We start from the raw sequence: 20,801 nt of genomic DNA, 5'->3' as shown, positions 1-20,801 counted from the left end.
ACAAGAAAATGACTGTGTGCTTGTCCTTGACACTTTTCAGCGTAAATATCAATTACAAAATTCCTCCATAAGAGGTATGCAAGAATGGACCGGTACCAAAGTTCAGACTAAACATAGACTAAAGAGATGCCTTAAACACCTCTCTTTACATACACAATTCAAGGACTGAAAACCTGACTACTTATAAGAAACGTCTCAGTTCAAGACAAAATCCATCTTATAAATCACCCATGGAAAAAGGTTTTCACCACATCAAAAAGAGAAATAACAGATGGGGACGAATCATGCACAAACTGATTATTCATCTCACAGATCAATCTTTGTGGAGGTTTAATGGTCCTACCAGCCCTAGTTCTTACTGTGTCTGTTCGAATGTGTTCTGGTTGAGTGCAAACTACAGGGTTAACTGTATCCGGAACAGGATTATTGTCTACTTGTGAAAGTGGAAAAACTGGCTTAACCAAGGAGTGCTGTGTAGATGTCTGATCTAACTCATCGCCAGGAAGTAGTCCTTTATCCAACAAATGTGGAATGTCACTTCCTAAGTCACTTCCCTGTTCAGCGGATATCGAGCTGTTACAGGTATCACAGTCTGCCTTCGAAATGGAATTCTGAACATCCAAAGAACACTGAACTCCAGACAAGGCCACAGAGACAGTGTCGTTTTCAGGGCAGTTGGGCTGATCAGACTGCATAACCCAGTGAGCTGTTCTCGTATCACCGTCGGGATGATCAGGCAAGTCTGAGGTCGAATCAACAGAATGAGACTGAGATGGTAAAGCGGTTCCATCATCTTTGTACAGAAAGTTAACAGGGAGCAAGATATTCCTGTGCACAACCTTTTCTCTACCTGTTTCTGTGTCTCTTATCCGATAGACATTAACGGATGATCTCACCGACATAACTTCGTAGAGGTTGGACTCCCACTTGTCTGCAATCTTCCGTTTGCCGCGCTCACCACGATTCGCCAGAAGGACTCTGTCACCGACAGTCAAAGGTGATCCCTTCACTTTCCGATTGTAGATCCTTGCATGCCGAGCTTGCTCAACAGAACTGTGCTTCTGTGCAATATTCGCAGCTTCGCCGAGGTCACTTTTAAGCCTGGACACGAAATCTGAATACTTCACAACAGTCTCATCCCTGAGAACATGTTGGAACATCACATCGATGGGAAGACGTGGGACTCTCCCGAACATCAAATAGAAAGGCGCAAAGCCTGTGGTCTCATGAACAGTGCAGTTATAACAGAACGTCAGCATCTGCAAAGACTGTGGCCACTTGGCTTTGGACTGGGGAGGTAAAGACCTTATCATGTTCCCTAAGGTTCTGTTGAAGCGTTCAGTGATTCCGTTTCCCATAGGGTGGTAAGGAGTGGTATGCGATTTCCTTATACCTGCCATATCCAGCAGCTCCTTCATCAATTTGCTCTCAAAACTCGGACCTTGATCCGAATGCACACGCCTAGGGAATCCGTAAACACAGAAGAGACCGTTCCATAAATGATGAGCAACTTGCTTAGCGGACTGGTTCTTACAGGGGAAAGCATAGGCTAATTTGGTGAAATGGTCCGTTGCTACTAGAACATCCACACTCCTGTTATCGCCTTTCTCTGCTGTCCAGAAATCAATACAAATGAGTTCCATCGGCTCAGAGGTATGTATGTTCACAAGAGGAGCACGATCTTTCGGTTCAGGAGTTTTGCCTACAATGCATCGCATACAGTTCCTCACATAATTTGCTATGTCACATTCCATGCCTGTCCAAAAAAACCTTTGTCTGGCCAACAAAAGTGTCCTGGAGCGACCTTGATGACCAGCAGCATCATGCAGACCATGAAGCACTTGTTGTTTCAGAGCATCTGGGACAATGAATTGATACAACTTTTTGTTCATGTGACAGTCTCTTTTGACTTTGAAAAGCATCCCATCTTTGATGGTAAGTTTATTCCAGTGCTTAAGAAGCTTTAGGACAGTTCGAGGCTCACTTGCACGTTCACACTTGTCAGGACGTCTGTGTCGTTGAACGTAAAAGAGTGCTCTACTCACAGCGGTATCCTGTTCTTGTGCGGCTGAAAGTGTGCTTACATTGAGCGCAGTAGCCTGATCCACATCAGGGATGTGTGGCATGGTTTCCACACCCATCATCTGTCCTACACTACCAGAACGATGTGCGTCCAATACTGCAGCTACATCCTGTGAACTCAAAGCACCTGCCGTTATCTGATATTGTCCGCCAACTCCAGTCTCATCAGAAGAATCCTCAACAGGACTTAGTACTTGACAGTTAGTGGTAAGTCGGAAAGAATCTTGAATGACTTGATCCACAACTCCATTAACCTGACTGAGCAAGGAGTGGTAAGGTTCTGTTACAAGTCGATGGCTTACACTAGACTGGACAAAAGGTTCCCTGCTCAACGCGTCGGCGACAATGTTCTTGGAGCCGGGTACATATTTCAGATCAAAGCTGAAGGAGGCTAATTTAGCAACCCAGCGTTGCTCGCAGGCATCGAGTCTTGGCTTGGTGAGTATGTAGGTGAGGGGATTATTGTCCGTCCAAGCTGTAAAATGACGGCCCTTCAGCCAATAATGGAACTTGTCACATATCGCCCACTTAAGTGCGAGGAATTCCAGCCTGTGAGCCGGGTAATTCATCTGAGAACGAGACAGTGTCTTGCTAGCAAATGCCACTGGTCTGGCCAAAGTACTGCCCTTGGGGATTTGGGACAGAACAGCTCCCAGACCATCAAACGAGGCATCAACAGCTAATATGAAGTCACAATTAAAGTCAGGATGTGCTAGTGTTACACTTTTGAGAAGGTCCTCCTTTAAAGTGTCAAATGCTTTCTGGCATCTGTCATTCCAGTCTGTCGGTGAGAGTTTAACACACACAGCCTTAGAGTTGAGTTTCCTCCTCCTGCCTCTAGAGCCCATAGTTCCAGTCTTTGAGATCAGATCGAATAACGGCTTAGCTTTAACAGAACATCTCTCTATAAAATGTTGGTAGTACAATACCATACCTAAGAACGATCTGATTTTCTTGTGACATGGAGTGGCGCCATCAGAGTCCATCAGGTCCGCTGCTTGAACATCCGTAATGGCTTTTATTTTCCCTGGATCAGTCTTAACACCATCCTCGCAAATTACATGTCCAAGAAACTTGACTGATTTTCTCAAGAAGTGGCATTTTTTAGGGGAAAGTTTGAGATTGTGGGCTTTGAGTCTTGAAAACACCATCTCCAGCCTTTCAAGTGCAACCTGCTCATTGGGAGCAAAAACCATGAGATCATCAAGATAGCACAGTAAACTTGTGAAGTTCCCGTCACCAAAGATTGACATCATCATACGCATGAACGTAGCGGGACTATTACAGAGGCCCTGTGGCATCCTGTTATATTCATGCAACCCAAATGGTGATGAAAAAGCAGTATATTTCCTATCTTCCTCATGTAAAGGAACATTATAGAAGCCTGAGGTAAGGTCCATAGTCGAGAAGAAAGCATTTCCTCCAAGAGCAGCTAAGGCGTCGGCCTGGTGTGGCAGAGGATGGGCATCCTTCACAGTTCTGGCGTTCAACCACCGAAAATCCGTACAGATCCTCAAATCGCCATTCTTTTTCCACACCAGGACGAGAGGGGATGCGTATTCACTGTTTGATTTTCTGATTATGCCCTTCTCTTCCATTTCGTCCAGCGCTACTCTCAGTTTCTCATAATGGCTTGGCGGTACACGACGGTAGGGGAGACGAAAGGGTTTTTCATCCACAAGGTGAATCCGATGTACAAAATCTTTGGCTTCACCACAGTCCATTTTATTCCTTGAAAATATGGACTCATATTTCTTGACAAGATGTAGCAGTTTCATTTTCCATGTTGAAGACACTTCGCATGCTGTCAGATCCAAGTCTCTCAATCCCAAGTCACCCAAGATCTGCATTAACTCATCCTCAGATTCCTGGGAACCATCCTCATGTTGAAAGTATTGAACTTGAGACTTAATATAGTCACTCTCTGGGAGATCTTCAACAGCAATACATGGAGAAACATCCGCAATCTTTGCATTTCTTCTTAAGGTCAACACACTGTTTGTAGGGTTTATAACTTTAACAGGTATCCAGCCATCGCCCCATAAAGGTGTAATGACTCGACCGACCAAGATCTGCTTAGGGCTACTTTTGGACTGGGTGGGCTCCACCAGCACCGTACTTCCCACAGACATTGTAGTGTTGACAGGAAGCTTCCCCCAGACAAGGTGTTCACTCTGGGGTTGGAGTGTCACACAGTGCTTGAGTTTAACGGTACCAACCTTCTCAGGTACGTGGTCGCCTCTCCATCTCTGAGTGTTGGACAGCAAAGAAATGAACTCTAAGCACTCGTTTTGTCCATTACAGCACGGCAGTGAGACCAATTTCCAATAGTCATCTGTATTTTTTAGGAGAGTCAGCAGGCTTTTGATGGCATTGCTGCCCAAGATCATCTCATCTGTCTGGCCTGGAACTATCAACACAGGTATTATCATTTTACAACCATAGACACAGACAGGCAGATCATACAATGCTGTTGGTGTGACTCGGTGACCACCACATCCAATAATTACAACACCATCGGCAGAGCATTTTCTCAACGTTAAGGTGCTTGCCAGCAAACTAGCTTCGGCCGTCTCGCTGAGAGTGCAGGCCATTGAGCCACTGTCAAGTAAAGCAGTGAAAGACGGACCATTTTCCACAGACACAGTAGTGTAAAATAATGAATCAGCTCTGGGGACTCTTTGGATTCCTTGAAAGACGGCGGTTTTATCAGGTGAGACACTCGGTTTATACTGTTCAAATGCAGACTTGTAATCTTGTGTGTCGAAGATGGGAGGATTATCAACATGGTCTGTACTATCCTCCCTTGTGCACAGACCTACTAGTTTTCCGGACTGGGCTGAGTGGATTGACTTCTCCACCGAAGACAAGAACGCCTGGAGTGACCAGGTGACTGACACTGGAAACACAGTCGATGCTCACGACAGTGCATCAAGGCGGAATGGGCAGGATCAGCGCAAATAGAACACGGTAAGGCATCAAAACCTTCAATCCTAGGAAGTCTAATATGAGGCTGGCGTCTAGGATGAGACTGAGGTTTGTTAGAATTGGTTAACAGGACTTTTTCAAGCATGTCGATGACCTTTTCAAGGGCAGAGAAATCTGTGCTTTTCTGTTGCTGGTCGCACACCAAGGGAGCAGGCACTGGAACTGTATTAACATCAAGCTTGTTAATTGAAACTCTTTCACTTTGGCTGCGATGCACTGCACTGGTGGCTTTGAACGATAAGTCAGATTGATAGTCATTAAGCACAGCCTGTACTTCATGGGCCGACCACTTGTCAATTGGTTTGGATCTGAAGGTTAAGGCCAAGTCTTTATTCGGGCAGTGTCTGATAAACATGTGGACTATTTCAACACTGGGCTTGTCAAGTGTTTTACCTTGCTCACGCAGGCATTCAGAGGCGACATCAGCCGCTTTGTTAAGTCTCAGCCAGTAGTCGTATGGATTCTCATCCTCCTCAGGTAAAGTAGTGTAAAAATCAGCAAGAGGAACAGGTGAGTAGTGACTACAACTGAAATGTTTGCGCAGCAGGCCGTAGACAGAGTTTGGGCAAACAGTGGTGGCAGAATCACAGTTCCTGATCCAGAATTTGACCACGTCTTTTGCTTTACCACGCAGGTGTACAAGGATTTCCTCCACGTGCTCATCACCACTCATGTTGCCCTTTCTAACAAATGTCCTCATCAGATCTTCCCATTCCTCAATTTCAACAGTATCTGAACCATCTCCCCTGAATGAAGGAGGCTCCTTGACTTTTCTGTGATGAATTACTTGGTTTTGTGACACATTATTCATGCCTGAGGGGCTGTCAATCTTATAATCATCGGTGTGTTTTTTACTTGGTGTGTCGGTGTCCAAACTATAGGAACTGAGATGAGACATAATGTTCTCTGCTAGTTGTTGGCCAATTTGATGAACAATTGAACTCATCTGCCCTAACATATCAGGAACGCTATCATTCTTGGGTGTAGATGTGCAGGCTACTCTTTGATTGACATCTGACTGCATGTCTACGGCATCATACTCTCTTAGAGGACAACCCTTTTTGGCATTGCCAGGCCCACTATCACTATCGTCAGCACCGGGACTATTCATTGAAAAGGGAATTGGAAAACTTAAAACCCCTCTGCCTCTACCCACTGGACCAGGAGTAAATTGGTCAGGAATATATCGGTCACCGTTGCTCATAATGGGCAATGAAATACGCTACAATACATGCAGAATTTAACTCAATGTCAAAGAGCAGAGTCCAATAAAGAAAAAGAATAAAGTGAGTGAGTCCCTTGATCACAAAAGGCTGTGGACTGATTATGAGCTGTTAAACTGATGATGGATACGTCCAGCCCTTATGCGGCAGCACGGTGATCTCTCTCAGCTTGCTTGAAGACTTGACCCAAGGCAACACAGCGGCATCACAACTTCACGGCACCAATGTGACGGTCTTGCCTGGGTGGTCTGCACAGTGGAGACAGCGTGTGTAAATAGGGTTTCTCTGATTCAGTAAGAGAATAAACCATTTCCACAGCAATGCTTCGTTAACTCTGCTCTGTTTAATTTAAAACAGATCTTTTTTTAATTCTGTCACTTTGTGATCGTATAGTGTTTCAGTTGTAAATAGTTCAAATACAGATGACAAACTTTCAATTAATTATAAAATAACAAATCAATGAATGAAGATCCTCAATGAAATACAGAATACAATTAAACTCACAGAGATGGGGAAACATCCCCACCTAGCGGAGAACTTGAACAACTAATTTTGAATCAAACAATTTAACAAACATTTAACAACATACCTGCACAGTGGAGACAGCGTGTGTAAATAGGGTTTCTCTGATTCAGTAAGAGAATAAACCATTTCTACATAAAACACAAGACAGCACACAAATTGATTACAATTGAGTCTGGTAACAAACACATTATAACTCAATATTGAGCAACACACTCGACGCCAAACATGACTCAACAGAGTCCCAACATATTCATTAAAAGATACAGTCACAATAAAGCAAATATTTGTGTGCTTTGGACACTTATAAATGGTAATTCTGAGACCGTGAAAAACGTGCAACTTACCCACAGCAATGCTTCGTTAACTCTGCTGTGGGCGGTCCCTACTCCACACGCTAAATTATATCACGCACCACATAGATGGCGCTGTCCCCATTTATGCAATAATTTAACATACTTTTCCACTCCGTTACACAAGCGTATAAAACGTGAGGTCGTATTTAGTTTTATTTATATATTTATAACGAATAAACTAGTCAGAATATAGGCTACAGTTAAAGCTTTCCTTTAGTTTTTGTGAAATACACACACGCACGCACACACAAACATGTTTAAATACATTTATGTTGTTAATAAATAAATAACAATAAATTGTTGTAACGGCAATATCTCCAAGTTTTGTTTGGCTTGGGACCGATGCGTTGGCCTATGCACGGATGGTGCGCAGGTCATGACGGGGCGTGAGCGGGGCCTAGCTGCTCGCGTTCAGCAAGTAGCTCCACCTGTGAAATGGACACATTGCATGGTTCATCGTGAAGCACTAGGTGCTAAAAAAAAATGCCGGTTCTTTTTGACTCCGTGCTGAACCAATCTGTTAAAATGATAAATCTCATCAAATCACGGCCGCTAAACAAGACCCCAAACAAGGAGGCTTGTTTGGGGTCCTCTGCCAGGAGATGGGGTCAGGGCATGAACAGCTGCTTCTGCTCTCCAGGGGGCGGGTGTTACAGCGGTTGTATGAGCTGCGAGAGGAGGTTGAAGTGGTTTTTGACAGAAATCAAATCAGATCTGGCGAAGCATCTGGGTGACACTATGTGGCTTGCGTCTCTGTCCTATTTGATCGATATATTTGACCGCTTGAACGGCCTCAACCTGTCTTTGCAAGGCCGCGAAACTCATATTTTGCTCCTTGCAGACAAAGTGCACGCCTTCACACAGAAACTAGACCTCTGGCATGGCCGCATCAGTCGAGGGAACTGCGACATGTTCCCCAGCCTTGCAGACTTTATCACTGATGCAGGTGTAACCGGTTCTACTTCGCCTCGCTCCGAGCGGGATTCGAACCGCAGTCTTCGGCGCGGGAGGCGGGCGCTCTAACAAGGAGGCTAGGCCACGGCCCCTAGCGTCAGTCGCTAGAGCGCCACTTCTTTGAGATGAAGGGAGTGAGGTTTTACACGCACCGGCACACTTGCCTGTGTCTGTTACACAGGCACGTCACACGATTTCTCCTCCCTATTTCAATCAGCGTCTGAGCACCTGTCAGCAATGAGAAAACAATTTGCGACGTACTTTAAAGAGGATTATCGCTCTTTTGCGTGGGTTCGAGATCCGTTTGTGTGCACAGCAAACGAGCTATCAATTGATATGCAGGAACAGCTTATTGAGCTGAAGAGTGCCAGTAGACTGAAGGAACTCTTTAGCTTCTGCCCTCTTTCGTCATTCTGGGCAGCATTGATGCAGGAATATCCTGAACTCTGTGACGTCGCCTTTAAGATTCTCCTTCCTTTCGCGTCGACATATTTGTTTGAGGCAGGATTCTCAAAAATGACTGCACTCAAAACGAAATACCGCAATCGTGCACAAATCGAGGATGATTTGAGGCTATGTTTATCAAAAATTGAGCCAAGAATTGAGGATCTTTGCAAGGCAAAGCAGGCTCAGGTCTCACATTAACATCACCTACCTGCAAGCTTCTGTAAAAAATGCAGATGATGCCTACTATTAGGCCTAGTAATAATAACAATAATAAAGCATAAATTAATATCAGAGGTCTGGTGCCAATTCCCAATTATAGCAATAGCCTAGTAATGATAATAGGCCTATACTGATGATAATAATAATAATAATAACAACAACAACAATAAAGCATGTAACCTCATATAATTATATAGCAATAGCCTAGTAATGATGATAGGCCTACTACTACTCATAATAATAATAATAATAATGTCTGCAAGCTCACATTAGAAGTCTGGTGCTACTGCCAATTATAACAATTGCCTAGTAATGATAATAGGCTATCTATCTATCTATGCAAGGTGGTGTTTGGGATGGGGGGGGGTTCATTGCCCCAACTGCAATGAACCAGCTTTGGGGGGGCCCAGCTTGCAAAAGGTTGAGAACCCCAATCAAATATCACAGCCAATCAGAAGCATGTGTGGGCGGAGCCTCTCTGGAAGCGCACTGCACTCGCAATGAAATTATATATTTATAAACTCATTTATAGATATTAAACCTTTTTAACATTTTTAAATGTACATACTGAATGACGGAAAACCATGGAATACGCTTGTGGGTTCGTATTGAGTTTGCAGTTTAAACGTAAAAAGTTTGCTTTAATTTCAAGATGTGAAGTAAACTAACTTGTTGTTTTCAGTATGGGTATTAATGTCATGCAAAATGATATTCAAACTCCCATTAGACTTGTGGGATTGAATAAAGCACATAATAAGTACCTGAGATTATCTACTGTTCTATAGTTTGTATGCTCAGCCGTGACGTCACGGCTAGTTAGGACAAAAACTCTGATTAACATGGAAAAGATACCTTTTATTGCATGTTGTGGCGTCACGTAGTTATGACACGGTGTTAGTCTGAGGTTATTTACAGAAAGATGCTGCATGGAGAGGAATATGACGTCTTTATTCTTTACTCTATTCAGACCTGATTCAGTTCACCCAGAATCATGCTTTACTCTCCTCACATCACTGCAAACATGCATGACTTTCATCTTCTGAGGAACAGCAAAAGAAGGTATTTTGAAGAATGTTTCAGTTCCCGTTGACATCCATTATATTTGTTGTCCATACTGTGGAACCCAAAACGGTTTGGTTGCTAATGTTCTTCACCAGGGACTGTGTTTGGAAGAGCAGACTGACACACTCACACTAGTACAGATCGGAACTCGGAGCAGAGTAACTCTCCAGTGTGTTATAATTTCGCTATGTGGTTGTTAGGGTGTTCTGTGGGTTGCTATGTGGTTGTTTCGGTGTCCTGGGGTTGCTATGTAGTTGTTAGGGTGTCCTGTTGCTATGCAGTTGTTAGGGTGTCCTGGGGGGTTGCTATGCGGTTGTTAGGGTGTCCTGGGGGGTTGCAATGTGGTCGCTAGGGTGTCCTAGGTGTTGCTATGTGGTCATAAGGCTGTTGTGGGGGGTTGCTATGTGGTTGATGGGGTGTTCTTGGGGTTGCTCTGTGGTCATAAGGCTGTTGTGGGGGGGTTGCTAGGGTGGTTGCCAGGACATTGTTGGTCTGGTATCAGACGGGTTGTTGATCTAAGCAGCGGGCGGGTGAGCGACTGTAATGAGGGCAGTGTGTTTGCATGGCTTAACCCTCCGTGTGTTCGTTTGTTTCAGCGAGCAGAGCATCTGTCAGGCCCGCGCCTCCGTCATGGTCTATGATGACACCAGCAAAAAATGGGTGCCGATCAAACCGGGTCAGCAGGGCTTCAGTCGAATCAACATCTACCACAACACAAGCAGCAACACCTTCCGCGTGGTGGGAGTCAAACTGCAGGACCAGCAGGTGCGTCTGCTCGTCTAACACTACACTAACACTAACTAACCAGATCACTCACCACAAATCACCAGGGCCAGTTGCATAAACATAGCCACTATGCCTTAAGAAACAGTTTGACCAACCAGCAGTTAACCAAGAGGTAATCACGTACTTTTCTGACTCAAATTGGGCCAATCTGTCTTTTTGTAACAGACTTTAAGTTATGACCAGTCTTTAAGAAAACTAATTAGATGACTAACTTTTTAAGACTAGTCTAAGCAGTTTATGCAACCGGCCAGCATTTACTTCAAGACTGACTGACTTCTGCGCAAGTCAAGTCACAATCGTTTCTATAGCATTTTTGTTTCAAAGAAGCTTAACAGTAATAAACAGGAAAATAACGGTGTTAATGATGCAAAATGAATCAGTTATGAAACTAACTATAGAAGACAATAGTGTTATTATTCAGATCGATTCAGTTCAAGTTTAGTTCTCATCTGAACACAAAAGAAGATATTTTGAAAAATATCTCTGCTTCTAATAAGCAGAAAAAACCATACATTTTTAAAATATTAAAATAGTCCAGCATTATGGCAAGACGCAAAATGATTGTTTTATCATGCACTGCTTTGTTTTGCTACCATATCATGTCTCTTCTTTCAGATAGTCCCAAATACATATTGCACTTTATCTGTTTGCGTCTGTAGATTTCAATCTTTGCTTTCCTGTAGCTCAAATAGTAGAGCATGGCGCTAGCAACGCCAAGGTCATGGGTTCGATTCCCAGGGAAAGCAAGAGCTGATAAAATGTAAAAACTGTAACTTGAATGCAATGTAAGTCGCTTTGGATAAAAGCGTCTGCTAAATGCATAAATGTAAAGACTTTTTTCCTCTTACATTCACCAAACTTTACAGATTTATTCCTCTCTGTATTCTGAAGGTTTGTTCGTATTTCCTTCACACTGATTTATACAACATTTCACTCTTAAAAACATGGTGAAAATGTGTTTGTTTTCTGTCTGTTGACAGTATTTTCTGATTTATGGAGTAATAATTTATTTTTTAGAGGAATCCAGAATCCCCTCCAGAAAAACCTTCAACACTGATATGACAACAAATTCAGACAAGCATTTTGAACCTGACTTAATTTAGTGTTCAGATTTTTGTGTTGGAAATGTATACAAATGAGTGTATATTTAATTAGACAGCCTCCTTTGCATATTCAAACACAATATTTCGGAAAACTTGTCATATAAAAGTTTTTTGCAATTCTGAATGTAATCAATCCCCTGGTGAAGTATGGTGATGTCTGTTATTCGTACCTTGCTCTCCTGTAGTGTTTCACCTACTCAATAATAAACACTCGTTATCAATATAAAACACTCGTACAGTGAGGGGAACATATTCCTTACATTCATAATCAGCACAAATATCACTGATTCATTGTTTCCATTGAGCCAAAGTTACGAATTAAACTGATGCGCAAAGTTGGAATATCTTAAAAACGTTTGTGAATAAAGCACCGTTTCCATCCAGTGAGTCAAAGAGAGCAAAATCACCACTTCCTGATAAACTAGAGCTAAATATCACAAAGAAAAAGTAAATTTGCCGCAATATAGTAGAAGGCACTGTATGTAATAACTTGTGGATACTATAAATGACGAGCTTCAGAGCTTGCAGACGAAACGCGGTCATGTTATCTTATTTTCAGAGTCTGCTGTTTGAGACGCAGTTCTGGGAGTTAATTATAACGAAGCACTTTGACAAGACTTTGCTCGAGCATTTCAGATGCTGTGAAATGAGATCGGTCCATTGGTTGGTCCAGTTTTATGCTTTTCCCATCACAAAGTCACATGTCTTTTTTGATGCACATTAAGGAATTTATTTGGTAAAAGTGTTTCCATCATAGTTTATGCGCAAGTTTTCTTACCGGATAAGAAACTTATCCCACATAGTTGAGCGCATACATTTTTTTTAGAATTTATGCACATCTTGGTGTTTCCATCCAGTGTTTTTTTTTAATGCGATATCCCAAAATGCACATAATAATAGGTGGGTTGAAAGATAGCTATTGATATTCACTATAGTCAGAGTGATACTGAAGAGCCTGAGCACACTGTGACCTCTGACCTCAGGTGGTCATCAACTATTCCATCGTGAAGGGCCTGAAGTATAACCAGGCCACACCCACCTTCCACCAGTGGCGTGACGCACGGCAGGTGTACGGACTCAACTTCGCCAGTAAAGAGGAGGCCACCACCTTCTCCAACGCCATGCTGTTCGCCCTCAACCTGCTCAGCAGCCAGGACGGAGGTACCAATCACACACACACACACACACACACACACACACACACACACACACTCTCTCTCTATCACACACACACACACACACACACTCTCTCTCTATCACAAACACACACTCACACTCACTCTCTCTCTCTCGCTCTCTCTATCACAAACACGCGCGCACACACACACACACACACACACACACTCACTCTCTATCACACACGCACACACACTCTCTCTTTATCACAAACACACACGCACGCGCACACATACACAAACACACACACACTCACTCTCTCTCTCTCTCTCTCTCTCTCTATCACAAACACACACGCACGCGCACACATACACAAACACACACACACTCACTCTCTCTCTCTCTTTCTCTCTCTCTCTCTCTATCACAAACACGCACACACACACACAGAAACGCGAGCTGGGTCACTGCTGTTGTTAGGCAGGTGTGTGTTACTGGCGTCAGAAACCGGAGCAGGTAGAGTACAGCAGTAATGATGAGGCTCAGGTGAGCGATGATCACAGACTGGATCTGCCAGTGTTTCTGCGTCTGCCACAGCCGCTTCATCCTCTTCAGCATGTCCTGTAGGTACACTCGCTCCTGTCTCTGTCTCTGCTCGGGTTCGAGTTCTGCTGGCTTCCTTCTCTTCTAGTTCTCACACTTCATCAGGCTGTTTCAGGGTCTGTGTTTGTCATGTATGGAGGATTGTACTGGATATGTGTGTGTGCTTTAGACATGTACATTTCTCCTTCTCCTTTTTATCATCCTAAGATGCATTGCATCACATACATGACAAAACTGCACAAAATTCAAAAACAAAATTTCACTGTAAATGCATTCGTGTTCAGTTTGGGATAATTTATAGAAGCATCGCATGTCATATTAACAGTTTGATGTGTTCATGAAATATAAATAGGTAAACTAGTGCTGCAAAAAAGTATTTTTATACTCAGTATCTTTGTTTTCCAGTAAAAATATCTAAACATTCTTAGATTAAGCATCTTTTATTTTAGATGCAAAATGACATAATATTTCTTGTTTTCTTTAAAAAAAAAAAAAAGCAAGCAAGCATATATTATTGTGGTGCATTATACAGCACATTTCACACACTGAGGTAATTCAGAGTTCTTGGCATAAAAAGGATTTAAAATAATCATAAAATAATACAAACAGATGCATAAGAAATAACAATAAAAGCAAAGAATAAAACATGAAATAAATTTATTTAAAGATGTTTTAAAACAGTTAGGAGTAAAAAGAAAATAATACATACAATAAGAACTAATATCTGCCAGTGGGTCCAACTGGCAGATATTAGTTCTCGTTTTAAGCTTAAATGCATTTAATCTTATGTTTTACTTATTTTATTTTATTATTTAATTTTTTACATTTATTTATTTATTATTTTATTATTGTTACGTGTGTTTCCTGTTTGCCCTTATTTGGTTTTCCGTATTAGTTCATTAAGGCTAAGTCTGTTCACCTGTGTTTTGTCATTATCTCGTTCACTCCTTTGTTTCCGTTTTCTTTATAAGCATTCAGTTTGGTCTCTATGTTTGTCGAGTCTTAAAGTTATGTTAACATGATATGGATGTTGATTTCTTGTATTCTGAAACCCTTGATTCATTAAAAGCCTGTTTTCCCTTTACCCGCTGGTTCCTGAATTCCTTGGAGGAGCGTTACGTAACAATTATGGGGTTTAGAGCATTGCTGCTTGATTTTTAAGGTGTTCATGTGGTTTCTAACTGTTTTCTTCCTATCTGATTTGTGAGATCTGGTCTAGAGGCACTTGTACTAGTGATGATTGACTTAGTAAACACTACTAATTAGTGTGTATCAGACAGACAGAGCGCTGGTTCACTAACTAGTCAGAGTTTACAGGAACTGTTAGTGAAACAGCAAGACCAGTGCAAACAGATTTCTGTGTGTTTGTTCATTTCTATCTGATGTTATCATGATCCGTCATTATGAAGCTTTCTGGTGGCTTTATTTGATTAGTTAATTGTTTGCATGTAATTTCAGATTCAAACTATTCAGAAGCATTATAGTTAACAGTACATGTCAAATCACCTTTTTTCTAAAGTGCTTTATACGCTACAGATCATGTCAAAGCAGCTTCGTAGTGTTAAACTGGAAATTAATGATTCAATGATGGTTCAGAGATCAATTCAGAGTTCAGTATTCTAGGGATGCACGGTATATCGGCCACCATATCGGTATCGGCCTAGAAATGTAATTTGTTTCTGTTATCGGTATCGGTCTGATAAGAAAATTTGTCCGATATCTTAATGCATTATTTCCTTCAGAGACACTTCAGATGCACACCATGATGGTTTAAAATGCTTAAAATATTATTGGAATCTCTTTGAAAAGGAAAATACACTTAAGCGCAACATGTGCAGGGCAAGTCTGTCATAAAGGCTACATAAAATGATAATGTGAATTTTTGTGCGCCCGTGTTTTGTGCGTGCATTGAGCAACGGAGCTACACCTCCATCACAGTTAAGTTCGCTTGTGCATTTGCAGCCTTAGTGCAATTGTACGTTGTAATATTGTTTATTTTATGTATATCTGCTTTATCTCATATATAATGCGTTTGGTTAAGTTAATAGAGCGCTTCAGTTTACCGCTGCTCTTCAGCTCAGCACACGCAGCTCAAACAGCAGCGCACAACATTAATAACTATGACTGGGAATGGCGTGTATATAACATTCTAATGAGAACATTATTATAATAAAACATTGTGAATTCTTTGGGTTTATTTGCCGTGTTTCAGCACGTTGTTATGGGAAGAGCCAAGAGCGTGTCCACAAGAGGAGATACACATTCTGAATATAGCACGCAATAACTGCATCATTTTGTACATGTATAGAAGCTGTAATATTATGTTTGTTGTATTAATATCTGATTAATCTCATAGGATGCATTTCCTTGAGGTAAATAAGCTGCTAGCAAGCGCTTCAGTTTACTTGTGTTCAATCAGCTCTTCAGTCACAGCGCATGCAGCTCAAACAACATTGCTGCTATTTAAAACAGTGGTATTAATCTGTTACTTTATCAAAATTATAGATGCATTATTAACAATAAGCACCACTTTTATTTTTCTCTTATTATTTTTGTTAAAAATATGGTTTAGTAATTAACATAATTTGTATTATTGTCCGTGCAGAGGCTTTTCCATTTTATTGATCCATAGCGCATGCATTTTGATTCTTTACATGTAAGTAATGATGTCCATTGACTTGTTTGCATTATTTATGCATTATTTTATTTATTTGTAAGACTTTTTATGAGGAGATTTGGTAATAGGTGTCACGTGTTGGTTTCAGTTAGTCCTTATTTGGTCGGTTTCCTGTCATTAGTTAATCATAGTTTATTCCATTCACCTGTTTTGTATTAATCATCTTGTTTGCTGCTTTGCTTCCGTTCCGTTTATAAGTCCTCAGTTCTCCCCTTATCTTGGTCTTGGTAATAATGTTTTATAATCGTATAGTGTGTTGATGCCTATTAAAACTCCTTTTCGTCCACTCCTTGCCGTGCGCCTACCTCTACAAACACAAAACCGTTACAATACGAGAGTAAAATTATTTTTAAAATACACTGCTCAAACTAGGCTGCTTATGTTGAAGTGTTTGAGACTTGGCTTTTAATGATGAGACCTTTTTTTGTAATCAGGCTTTTAAAAATTAGATTAATAATTGAATTTAGATTTATCGGCCAACATATCGGTTATCGGCTTTGAAATATAGAGAATTATTTGTTATCAATATCGGCCAAAATTTTCATATTTGTGCATCCCTAATTAATTCAGTTTTGTTCAGTAACTGAATGCAAAGATGCACAGATGCAAAGATCATCATAACTGATGAACCATCATTGAATCATTATTTATATTATAAATGGTTCAGTTCATCTGTAAAGCAGCTCTAGAGAAAACCGTGATCATCATCAGCTCCATTCATCTTCTAAGAGCTTAAACAAACACTAGTTTGTGAGTGTGTGTGTGTGTGTGTGTGTGTGTGTGTGTCAGATGGTTCGGGTTCCGGTGTTTTGGTGAAACATGATCATGAGGAATGGTTCTGTTTTCATGCCTCGCAAATGAGTGTTTCTGTCATGAACGCTGCAGTTAATGTGAACTTACCAGCTGACTGAAACGCTCAAAACACTGCAGTCACTAGTTTTCGATTAAAAATGGGATCACAAATACAGTAAAAACAGAAAAATTGTGATATATTATTAGAATTTAGAACACTTGTTAACACTTGTTAATTTCTAGCGATTATTGTCAATTTGATTTCACAGATACTATATTAAACTGAACTGAGCTAGACAATGACATCACTGAATTCAATAATGAAATGCCTTTAACTGAAAATTGAGTGTTTAATCTTATTATTATACATTACTGACACTCTATCCTCTAATTTGATACTGTTAAGTGCTTTGACACGATCTGTATTGTTAAAAGCACTATATAAATAAAGCTGACTTGACTTGTTTTCTATGTGAATATGTGTTAAACTGTAATTTATTTCTGTGATCTGCAGCTGTATTTTCAGCATCATTACTCCAGTCTTCAGTGTCACATGATCTTCAGAAATCATATTAATATACTGATTTACTGATCAACAAACATTTATTATTATATTGTGCACAACTGTTTTCAACATTATAATAATCAGAAATGTTTGTTGAGTGCCAATAATAACTAATTATTCCACGTTTGAGCAGTAGTGTATGTGAAAATGATAAACACATTAGTGATCAGTACAGTATGTCGCTGTTGTCTTGCAAACGTGTTCAGATAAATATATATCTGTCGTTTTATCGGTGAAGTATTGGTCTGAACTGAACTGTAATGGATCTGACTGAGTTCTGATGTGTTTCCTGTCATTATAGTGACGCTGCAGCAGAAGTGCGTCTATATTTAGTCCCTGATGCTCACGAGGTGTCGTCTGTGACGCTTGTGATCCTTCTAGTGTGAATTTGGACGCATCATGTTTCCAAAATTGAGTTTGCACCCTTTATTTAGTAGCCCAATTATGTGGCATATGAGTATGTTTTTCTTTTTAACTGATAGAAACAGCTCTTATATTTCTTATGCATGTGTTCTGAATATATATATATATATAAGTAATTTATTTCTGAGATCAAAGCTGTATTTTCAGCATCATTACTCCAGTCTTCAGTGTCACATGATCTTCAGAAATCATTATAATATACTGATTTACTGATCAACAAACATTTCTGATTATTATTATAATTAATATAAATGATTTAAAACAGTTGAGTACATTTCTTTCAGGATTCTTTGATGAATAGAAAGGTCCAAAGATCAGGATTTATCTGAAATAAAAAGCTTTTGTAACATTATATACTATCATTCAAAAGCTTGGAGTCAGTATAACTTTTTTGTTATATTTTTATTTAGCAAGGATGCTTTAAATTGATAAAAAAAGTGATGATAAAGACATTTATAATGTTACAAAAGATTTCAATTTCAGATAAATACTGTTCTTCTGACCTTTCTATTCATCAAAGAAACCTGAGCAAAGTTCTACTCAGTTGTTTTCAACATAATAATAATAATAACCAGATGTTTGTTGAGCAGTAAATCAGTATATTATAATGATTTCTGGAGATCATGTGACACTGAAGACTGGAGTAATGATGCTGGAAATACAGCTGCAGATCACAAATACATTACAGTTTAACACATATTCACATAGAAAACAGCTGATTTAAATAGTAAAATATTTTATATTTTACAATATTACTGTTTTTGTTGACACAAATAAATGCAGAATAAATAATAAATACTTGGTGAGCAGAAGAGACTTCTTTAAAAAACATTAAAATCTTACTGTTTAAAAACTTTTGACTGGTATATATATACATATACATATATATATATAGTGTAAAGTTTCAACATTTACAAAGACATTTTTAAAAATGAATGCATATTCGCGGAATATCATCTTTTATTTCGATTGATTCATTTATTCTTGACAGGTTTTATGATATGCGCACACACACAGACACAGACACTGAATCTGTGACACTCATGATGTTGCCGTCATGTTCCTCAAACTGTTCGTGGTCTCTTTCAGGTCCAGCTGTTCAGCGTCAAGTCCAGAACGGGCCAAGTTCAGAAGAGCTGGAGGTCCAGAGACGGTAGGCCACACAGAGACACACACACACACACACACACACACACACACACACACAGACACACACACACACACACACACACAGACACACACACACACACACACACAGACACACACACACACGCACGCACACACTCAGACACACACACACACACACACTGTTGTGATATCTCACTATACATAAATTGTACTGTATAAATCACATTCACACACGAGTCTTTAATTAGATCCTAAAAAAACTGCAGAATAGCATATATTTACTAAAGTGATCTCACTGCAATAACACTGTCTTATCAATGTTGAACACAGTGCTGCTCAATATTTTTGTGAAAACTGATACATTTTATTTTTCAGGATTCACAGATGAATAGAAAGTTCAGAAGAACAGCATCTATTTCAAATAGAATCTTTTGTAACATTATAAATGTCTTTACTGTCCCTTTTGATCATTTTAATGCGTTAATTTCCACTCACATATGCGGTCAGTGAAACACACACACACTGGTCGCAGGAAGCAGCAGCCATCCCATCATGCATCTGGAAAATTCCACATCTCTCACTGTGCACGCTTCCTGCATCACGAAACTCAAGAGCATCTGATCGATTCTCATCATATCGCTGTCAGACTTATTATTAGATCAGATATGAAACACGGCACCATGTTCCCAAAAAATACATTAATACTTCTGTTCATCTAAGATGCATTAAATTACTCAAAAGCAGTGTTGGGGAGTAACTAGTTGCATGTAACTAAATTATGCAATTTAATTACAAAATAAATGTAAATGTAATTAGGTACAGTTACTGAGAAAAATGTGTATTTAAATTACAGTTGAAAATGTTAATGATTACAAAGCATCACAGAAATAAATGACAGTTTAACAGATATCCACATAGAAAACAGCTGTTTTACGTTCTAATAATATTTCACAGTTTTTAATGTAGTTTTGATCAAACAAATGCTGCACTGATGAGCAGAAGAGACTTCTTTCAGAAACATTAAACCTCTTGACTGTTAGTGTGTGAGTGAGGTGTGTGTGCAGTGCATGATGGGTATGTCAGTGTGTGTTCATGTGTATTTATTCTCCGCAGGCAAATGGAAATGCAGCAGCAGCAGATGCAGGCTCATATCGAGCGCGAGAGACGATCGTCCAACTCAGGTCAGACGCCACTGAAACACTGATACTGTTATTGATCTGAATAATGACACTGTTGTCTTCTGTAGAGCTGCTTTACAGTTAAAGCATCATTAGCTGTGATGCTGCTGTACTGTATGAAGTGATTTGTGTGTGTTTTCCCAGGTTCCCCGTTTCAGGGTCACCCTGTGGTGCTGTCTGTAGCTCCTCCCATTGTGGCTCCGCCTCCTCTGTTGATGGGCGGTCCCTGTCCCCCACCTCCTCCCCCGCCCGGGCCACCGCCCCCTTCCGCTGGAGCTCCGCCCCCTCCCCCGCCTCCTCTGCCTGTGGGCGGGTACGGGGGTCACACCCAGGATGATAGCAACGCCCCCACTGGTCTGGCTGCCATGATCGCCGGAGCCAAACTGCGCCGTGTGCAGCGGGTGCGAAATCATATACAGTTATATTTGTAGAAACAATATATTGTAGGTTTATGCATATAATATAATAATTTAAGACTCGATTACGTCATTCGCGGTGCTTCGTGGCAGTGGGCGGAGCTCTTTTGGTGCATTTGCTCGCCATGACTTTCTGATTGGTGGAATTTTTGTACAGCATC

The 20,801-nt window shown here is 40.6% G+C and overlaps 1 protein-coding gene across 1 annotated transcript in view; it reads left to right on the top strand.

The window, feature by feature from the left end:
* evlb (Enah/Vasp-like b) overlaps window positions 1–20,801 on the top strand; it is a 46,269-nt gene that overhangs the window by 17,753 nt on the left and 7,715 nt on the right. Inside the window, exons 2-6 of the mRNA XM_079374884.1 lie at window positions 10,450–10,618; window positions 12,726–12,903; window positions 19,008–19,071; window positions 20,160–20,227; window positions 20,369–20,625. Of these exons, the coding sequence (XP_079231010.1) occupies window positions 10,450–10,618; window positions 12,726–12,903; window positions 19,008–19,071; window positions 20,160–20,227; window positions 20,369–20,625 (736 nt within the window). The remainder of the gene's footprint in view (window positions 1–10,449; window positions 10,619–12,725; window positions 12,904–19,007; window positions 19,072–20,159; window positions 20,228–20,368; window positions 20,626–20,801) is intronic.

This window comes from Barbus barbus, assembly GCF_936440315.1.
Source record: "Barbus barbus genome assembly, chromosome: 24".
NCBI classification, from domain to species: Eukaryota; Metazoa; Chordata; class Actinopteri; order Cypriniformes; family Cyprinidae; genus Barbus; species Barbus barbus.
The sequence above is the reverse complement of the archived record's forward strand: the minus strand, read 5'-3'. Positions and strand labels throughout refer to the sequence as shown.